This window comes from Rattus rattus, chromosome 15 (genome assembly GCF_011064425.1).
Source record: "Rattus rattus isolate New Zealand chromosome 15, Rrattus_CSIRO_v1, whole genome shotgun sequence".
NCBI classification, from domain to species: domain Eukaryota; kingdom Metazoa; phylum Chordata; class Mammalia; order Rodentia; family Muridae; genus Rattus; species Rattus rattus.
Window position 1 is genome coordinate 21,381,913 of NC_046168.1, and position 9,199 is coordinate 21,391,111.

General features: G+C 43.5%; 1 protein-coding gene across 1 annotated transcript in view; it reads right to left on the bottom strand.

Annotated features, from left to right (window-relative positions):
• LOC116884997 (putative Polycomb group protein ASXL3) overlaps window positions 1-8,713 on the bottom strand; it is a 49,025-nt gene extending 40,312 nt beyond the window's left edge. The window contains exon 1 of the mRNA XM_032886224.1: window positions 8,593-8,713. Coding sequence (XP_032742115.1) covers window positions 8,593-8,646 — 54 coding nt within the window. The 5' untranslated portion in view covers window positions 8,647-8,713. The remainder of the gene's footprint in view (window positions 1-8,592) is intronic.
• Window positions 8,714-9,199: the final 486 nt, after the last annotated feature.

The following is a 9,199-nucleotide window of genomic DNA, read 5'->3' on the forward strand; positions in this document are numbered from 1 at the left end:
CCATCCATTGATCTTCAGTCTACATACACATGTACACACATGTTTTGGGACACATACAAACTCACACTTACATATAAACACAAAATCAATGAATAATTTTAAACCAGCAAAATCACAATGTTTAAAAAAACATTTTAAGTGAAGACCAAGTGAAAGGCTGTGTGCTTAGACCCAGAAAGCGTTAGACTAATTTTTTAAGAGAAAAATAAAAATACATGTTAAAGGGCTCAGAAAAAAGAAAATGTAGCACAGAGATCATGTTGATCACAGAAATTAAAATTAAGCTACTAAACATAACCAATGTCAAAAGCTAATTTCTATGGTTAAAAAGAATATAAGCCCCAGAATGCAAAAAAAAAAAAAAAATCGTTAAACTACCAGAGGGTTTATATGTTAAATAACAGGCATAGTATGCTGACTTCTACATGTTGTCAAGAAAAACAAGAATTCGTCACTTTTAAACTGGCCCAGCTATACTGAAAGGGGCTCTTTAGGGCTGGAGAGGCTTCCACTTGAAACTAATCACTAAAGTCTTTAGGCAGAGAACTGGATAACAGCAGATCTGTTCCAGAAAGACTCCTATGCAGCTTCAGTGAAATTTGGAAAAGAGATTAGAGACGAAAACTATTTGGAATGTCAGAACTAGGCAAACCTAAACGGTAGTGAATGAAAGGAGGTCTCAGGCTTAGATACACAAATAGAAGTCCCTTTAAGACAGGCATGTTGTCACATTCTCCTTGTGTGCTTGACACTCTTGCAGGAAGTATTCAACAAATGTTTCATTGTATCTGACAAATTTCATTTGAAGTGTTCACAGTACCTAGGGACAAACAGTAGGAATTGTTCCTATAAATCTAAAATTCAGGGGAAAGATGAGGGTTGACATTTCGACCAGAAAGTATCTGCCAATGAGGCCACTGAGAGAGAAAGCTTGGAGATGCTGAACAATTGGGATAAAGTAGGGGCAAAGAGAACTAGCCATGTTTAGCCAATCATGTCATGATTAAAGGAGTAATGCATAGAATGGACGGGTCCAGCAGGAGAAACTAAGAAGAATGTTGGGAAAAGACCCAGGACAGCAGCAACAATATTTGATTAAGCAAATTAATTGAAAATCTGGAATTAGTTAAAGAGAGAGAAAGAAATGAAATGGAAAGTACATAGGAAACACATTATCACAGTCTCTGCTTACACAAGCTTGACGATATTACCACATGGTTTTTGTTTGGTTTTTTTTTTTTTCCTTAAAGAGTCGAGCTTTTAGTATAGTTTTTAAAGATAAGTTTCTCTTCAGGATGAGGAGGAAGGGAATACGGAAGCTTGTAGACTCCTGACACCCCAGAGAATAATTTGCTTCTATGATTCTGGCCAAAGAGTTTTGATCTAGGAACAAAGAACATGTGCATTGCATTTATTTAGAACTGGAAATTTAAGAAATCTCTTTAATTCATTAAGAGCCCATAATGACAAATCTGATAAATAAGATGAATCTATAATTCCCTGAAGCTAACAAAGGTTCTGCATTTTATGGCTGGAATCTTAGATACACTACCTCTCTTGAGACCCAGTGACCAAAGTCTACCCCAACTCCCCTCTAAGTCACAGAAAACTGGAATTCATTACCTTTCTGATTTATTTGGAAATAAACTGTTACATAACAGTTGATGAGGAAGGATACAACAGTCCCCCCAAGAATACCAACTGCAGAATTATTTTTAAAGTAGATTTAACTTTATTTTTTCCTACACTAATACCTGTTTGATATGGAAAATAAATCTATGATAAATAATTGTACCATAAATTAAACGCATATCTACATATGCTTAGACAAATTCTTACAATTGTTAATCTTGTCCACAAAGTATAAATTGCTGCTATTCCTTGGAGAATTATTCAAGTTCTCAAAATCCTGCTGAAGCTGAGGTCTCAGATGCCATTTAAGTTATATATGTCAGCTATTAAAGACAATGTTCTGACAGGCCCTTTGGCTCAGATCCCAGGGCATGAATCTGCCTTAGAATGACATAAGAATGTGTCAGAGGGGTATATGTCAATCAAGCCAAAGAAGAGCCCAGTCCCAATTTGGTGTTGTCAGCTGCAGACATTAAATCCAGCAACAGTTAATTGTTACCACTTCAAGTGGAAATACTGATGGAAGAGAGGAGGAAGGTGTCTAGGTTCAGGAGATAAAGCTGTTAACGGCCACCCTTCTGTGTAGATTTGTTTAATAATGAAAACAATGTGTCTAATCATATAATGTTTCTATTTGTTCCCTAAGGACTCTTCAGAGAAAGTTTCTGTCCCGCCTAGACTTCAGCTGCTACCAACTGTGCAGGGACAAAAGAAGAGCAATCCAGGCATTTGGTGCAGGCAAATAGCTCAGAGTGGTTCTGCAGACACAAGCCCAGGGAGGAGTCAAAAGCTGGACTCGCTGCTTAGAGGGAAAGCAGAAAAATGGCAGTGCCTCAGTAGCAGCAACTTCATGCTGATTCTGATGGAGTATGAGAAAGACTCAGAAGGGAGGTAAGCGAGTGAGAGGGGAAGAAGGACAGGAGATGGAGGAAGGACTGAAGGAGGAGTCCTTAAAAACAAGGAAGGTGCACCCTGGCCTGCTCAAACCCTTACCATGCCTGTCAGCAGCAAATAAGCTATTTCCCGTTCCGTTAAAATGGCCATGTGGTCGAACAACAAAACCAGAGAGATGTAGGCTAGAAGGAAACATCTCTGAAATGTGGCTGCCCATCCATGTCCCTTAAGGATCCACAGGTGACACTAAACTGTCCTTGGACAGTGGCTGACATAACCCTAGCTACCTTACTGGTCTTGAAAGCACGTTTTAGGAGCAAGCCAGAAGTCTAATTGTTCATGCGATTCTACTTTCTATCACTTGGTAAAGGAAACATGATAGACTAAAGTTGTGTCATTTAATCTTGTTCTTCAAACCCATCAGGACCAATTAGACCATGCAGAGACACCTGGTTGCTAGTGCTCCCTCTTTAATTGCAATAATCATAAATAATAATAGTCATACATTATAAGGAATAGCTTGTCTTATACATGGCCAAGCCCAGTTTCAACTAATCTATCAAGTTCCCCAAGACTGCCACTTCTTTCATCTGTGGACCTGTCAAGCTGGATCTGCCTGATCCTTCATGTGCAACCCACATATTTGTCCAATCAGCTTCTACTGTCTCTGACTTGGCCACTGAACTTTCTCCTCCTTGAATACATATTTAAAATCCCTCTCACCATTTGAAGCTCTGAACAGAAACCTGTAGCATACACCTGGCCGGGTATATTTTGCATTTTAATGCATTTTGGAAAGGCTTTACAACGTTTCTTCTTATTGCATGTTGTATGTAACTTGGTGATTGTGAGAAGCAATGACTCTCAGGTCCAGCTCTCCAGAAGTGCACAGAGAAGAAGACGAATCATTTCTGACAGCCAGTAAACCATCTGCTGCCAAAGTATTTGTCAAAAGAGAGACAAATCTAAAACGCAATCAGTTCTTAAAGCCCACTTTCGTGTTCAAGAGGGGGAGAAACATAAGTACCTAAACACTAGGCCTCAGTTTCCCAGGACTCCTAATCTTAAGTGCAGTTGGCTCTTAGCAAGCTGAAGCTGGTTTCTTTCTAAATAAGCACGTAGTCTCTTCTAGCCTTCAAATCCCGATGTGAAGTTTAAGTTACATATTTGAAAGAAGAGATGATGTGAGACAGACAAACATGGGTGGTACCAAGCAGAGTCTCAGAGAAACAGCTGAATCAAACCAAGATACACTGCAGTGGCTGAAAACAAAATTCCATTTGCAGAAATAGATGATCCGGGATCCGGAGCTGGTGAGCGCATGATGATCTTGTTCATATGAATACAGTGTGTAGTATGCACTGCGGGGATGACCCCCAAATCATAAGTCAGAGCCATCTTCCCTGTGAAGGAGGCCTGGGGACACCAAGAACCTAACCACCAAGGGCACACTGAGAAATCCCAAGGGCAGTTACAACTCGGTATCATATCTCAGAGAAATTGTGTTTATTCCCATATCACCAAGACAAAAGACCGACAATTTAACAGTTACGTGCCATTTTCTGTTTTAACTGTTTTATTTTAGGAGAACATTAACAAGTTATATAGAATACCATGTGTTGTCCAAAAGAATCTTCACATGTAAAGTTTCCTTACATACTAACACCCTCCCTGCAATTTTAAATGCTATATCCCTTATCAAACTTCAATATAGTCAAAACCTCATTCCTACTATGAGGAGGTGTGCTCCTTATCTTCCAACAATGAGGTAAACTGGTAGTTTAAAGAAATTATATCACCAAAGGTCACCTTGAACTACAAAAAGTGGGGGGAGGGGGAGGGGGGCAAATTGACCAATATCTGAATGAAAGCATCTAAACTATAAGTAAATTGTTCAGCCATGCTGCTAACCACCGAGCTGCTGTAAAGTTCAGACCTATTTTCAGGTGCCACCAAGGCTACACAAAGATTGTAAGGAATCAAACAGATAGGAGGAAGCTTGAGACAAATGAGAAAATTGAATCATTATCTTAAAAGCAGCATTCTCCTCAGAACAAAGTAGGAGAAACTATCAAAAAGCAATCCTCAAAGTACCTCCATTTTTGCATGTCAAAAAGAAAGAATTATGCTAGAACAAATATATAAATAACAGTATGTTCTGTGTTAAGCCAGTAACAAAGAAACCCCTCAGAGCAGTAAAACAAAGTCCTGTCAAATCCCCATTTTTTTTTTTTACAAAATAGCAGGAAGATCTTTTCACAATGGTAGAAACTGTATTTATAGTAACAGAGTGAAGAGTTGAGATAAAAGCCGAAAGAATTAAAGTCGAAGCCCCAGCTCGACATGGGTTATGGTTTTGATTTTTATTCTTAGTGTGGTCTGCAAATATTAAGACGGAAAGCACTTCCATTTGATTGTGGGATCCTCTGAGACTCTCCAACCTCAGAAGAGCACATGAAACAGATGAAAAGGCATCTGGCTTGGAAGCGGACTCCATATTAAATGGCAATGCGCAAAGTAACAACTACAACTGCAGAAGGCCTTGGGGGAGGGGAGGGGAGGAGGCTGAAGGCTGAAATTCTGCAACTGATGGGGGCAGGCAGAGAAAGGGAAACAAGGGGGAGAAGGGGGGGATGGCTTTACTGTCTTAAGACGGCAGTCTGTTTATAACTACTGCATTCCTGAAATTAGAAGGCGGCAAATTATGACCCCATTCCTCCCCGCCAAAGGTAAGCAAGCCCACCACACACAGGCAAGGCACACCCGGAGGAAAGCCTACAGCTGGTCAGTGTATCTCGAAGACAGAGTCCCTGGAGCTCTCACAAGAGTTACAGATTCCGGAGCACCACTGCACACTTTCTCACAAAGAAAGCAGCCCAAAAATCCTGGTGTCAACTAGAAATTCTTTCTCTCTGCAGAAAGAATTCTTCATCTTGCACATGTTTTTGTTTCTAATGGAAGCAAAGCCACATTTAAAACACAAGGCTTTGGGGCACATTTAAAATACCTTATACTGCATATTCTCTCCCCTCGTGTCTTCTCTTATAAAGGACACATACTCTCCAGTAGATTATATGCACACGAGGCACAGACTGGAAGATTTCCCTTAAAGTTAATTGGAGTGTTTCATCTTCAGTTCACTCACTGTGAAGAACTACAAACCCAGTGGCTTGTTCTTCGTCTCATTCTTAATCAAAGCATTCGAATCAGAGAGCTGGTCTAACATTTGATGGAGAAAGGGATCATAGTTCCAAACAACAGCAAAATCAGTGGGAGAGTAGTAAAATATTGAATTACTGTGTCTATCTCTCAAATAATTAAAACCTGTTTTTCCCTTGAGTGTAAAGTAATACTATTAAGTATTAAAGATACTTTATCATGCAAGTGTGGAAGACAGATTAAGTCCACATGCACTCATGCAATCACAGACAGAAGAGATGACCAAATGGATCCTCGTCGTCTCCTTTACTCACTTAAGTAAGTTACAAATTAACATAATTCACTTTTACAAATCACAAATTTCTAAAAATGGTATTTCCAGTACAATTACTTGCTGTTTTATCCAGTATTTTATTTCAACTGTCACATTTTGAGCACAGAAACATTTGTACAACTACCAGGGGAAAAATAACTTGAACCAAATTGAAAAATTACCATAACTACTAGTTCAATATGTCTGGTTAAAATAGAGACATCTGGTCTATCATTAAATCTTTTGTGCTGATGACTTCTAATGTGCCTTTGCCCGTTAATAAACTTTGCAACAAGAAGAAGAAGAAGAAGAAGAAGAAGAAGAAGAAGAAGAAGAAGAAGAAGAAGAAGAAGAAGAAGAAGAAGAAGAAGAAGAAGAAGAAGAAGAAGCAGCAGCAGCAGCAGCAGCAGCAGCAGCAGCAGCAGAAGCAGCCGCCGCCGCCGCCACCAACTTTCAAAAATAAAGAAAGAAATCCTAAGACTATGAAATCTATTGCAAGATGAAGCAATATTTCTGTACCGTTCAGTCAAGTGAATCACAGTTCTTCTGAGAATTCTTGCAGAGACTGCTGGAATACAAATGTCTGGTTCTGAATTCCATCAGAATAATGATATCTATTAAATAATTCTCTGCAGGCATGGCTAATTCATGAATCGTTATTTTTAAATATTTATAAATCAACTCATTGTGCGGTTGTTTAAAACGTATACACTGAAACTCTATAATAGCCCTTGATTGCTACTCCAAGGAACCCGAATAATGCGTTTTCAGAAGCCTTGCACACCCACACACAATTCTGAATTAATGGCCAAGCAAACAATAAGTAATGTACTTGTAAGCTAGGCAAAAAATCCCAGTTATAAGTCAAACTGGCATCTACTTAACACTCACTGCTTACTTCTCCTCACATATCCCCCCACGACTAAGTTTTCTCGGGCAGGCAGTTCATTAAAGCGTGGCTATCACCTGCCCATTCATCTACAGAGAATGACTTCGTGATTAACACAATCACAGATAAGGACAGAAATGATAACATACACCAAAGCCAAATTAAGAGATGAAGATATAAAAGAGTCTGGCCACTCCCGCTCCCAATGACCAGATTGCAATTAAAAAGGACTTTTGTCACTTCTTGGCAGGGCAATAGGGCCAATTATCTAAAACCCTTTGCTAGAATCCATAGACATACCAGCAAGGCCCTTCAAGGAAACTCAGATAATTACTTTTGACAAATGTTCTCCTTGAGCTTAAGAGTTACTCAAAAGCTTTTAAAAATGACTACAGTTATGCTAAACAATCTTTAACAAAGTCAATCCAATAACCAGCTTTGGGTCTCCACACCCCCAGCCCCCAGCCCAAGGCATGCAAACTGCTTTCTTTTGGCCAATTTATAACAGATAGCAAGTTGGTGAATAAATATTTAATTTATGCAGTCAAAGCTCTATAAGGCTGAGCTTCTAATGCAATGCCTTTCGTTCCCGTGAGACTCGCTGTACAAAATACCCCTTTAAACAAACACACACACACACACACACACCATACACACACGTTTATAGCTGTCCTTTAACCGATGGGGAAATAGGGAAAATACGAAAAGAATCCCCACGCACGCACACACATAAACACACACACACACACTATATATATGTAATATATATATTACACTTATATATTATACACACACACACACACACACACACACACATATCACCCTAAACCAGGACGCCGACGCCCCTCTGCCAACCAGCATTTCTATAAAGACATTCTTACCATAATTAAAACCTAAGCTCTGAAACGTTAAAGAAAAAGAATACCAGGCCAGTAAAGCTGCCCAGCAAGCCAGCGGTGAACATAGCTGCAGACTTCTAATCTCCCAGGACAAATGTCACTGAACCAACTTCACCAAACACACACACACACACACACACACACACACACACACACACACACACAAACACACACTCAGGAATTGCACACGTGCAGAAAACGTAAGGCACAGACACCATGGTAGAGCACAGTACCTACAAACAGCGCGAACCGGGTCCACACAAAACATGCTCTCACAGTGTCCTCACGGAATGCACACGACACGGCACACAGACACAGCGCCCTAGCCCACATGCACACGCCTTCTAAGTCCGAGTCGGACACACACGGTGCATGCACGTGTGAAAGATCTGAACTCACAAACGCGGGACACACACACAGACACCCGGACTGTTCCCGGAGTTATTGATGAAATTCCAGGGGGTGGAGGGCCAGGGAGGGAGTGGTAATTGCCACACAAAGGTCTCGGGAGCGGCAGAGAGGGAAGTGCCCCGCGCCAAACGCTGAGAGATTCACCGGTTCGCGGGAGGCGCCGTGGGACTCCCAGCGCCAAGTCCCGAGAAGAAGTGTCCCAGGCGGTCCCGGGTGCGCAGGGCGCGGGGTCCCCGAGCTAATCCTGCGCCCCTCGGCGCGCGCACGCACACCGGGACCCCGGCGAGCCCACTCCCGCGGAATAACAAAGAGCCGGAGCCGGGGAGCGGGGAAGCGGGCGGCGGCTCCGGGCGAGGGCCGAGGCGGCGCGGGGCGCGGGGCGGGGCGGGACGTACCAGGCGGGCAGCCTCGGCCCAGGTGCGGTCCTTCTTCTTCCTCTTGTCTTTCATGTTTGCATCTCATTGATGGTGCTGAGGATGACGTGGGGGGGATTCCGCGGGTGCTCGGGGTGCGGGCGCCGAGACAATGACCCAGTGACCCGGTGACCCGCACTCGCGCGCGGGGGGAGGCGCGGGTGGCGGTGGAGGACGGAGCGCGGCGGGTGGGGGGGCGCGCGCGGCGGCGCGCGGGGCCGGGCGGGGTGCCGGACGAGGCAGGGGGCGGGGCCGGGGGCGGGGCGGCGCGGGCCGGGCTGGCTCGTGCGGGGCCTCGCGCTGCGCGGCGGCCGCGGTGACAGCTTGGGGATGCTCCGCTCGGCCCCGCGAACAACAATACACTCTGACGTCACGGGGAATGGCGTCGCGCTCACACTCGCGCTCACACCGGCCTCGCGCGCGCACCCCGCGCACACTCGCCGCGCGCCCCCTCCTCCGGCCACGCCCTGAAGCCCCGGCTAGACCCTTTTCCTCCCCTGTCTGCCCTGGAGCAGTTGGTGCGGCAGGCTTGGGGGAAGCCTACCCACTCCAGTCTACCCTGTCCCATCTGGGCCAACAAACGCCGGCA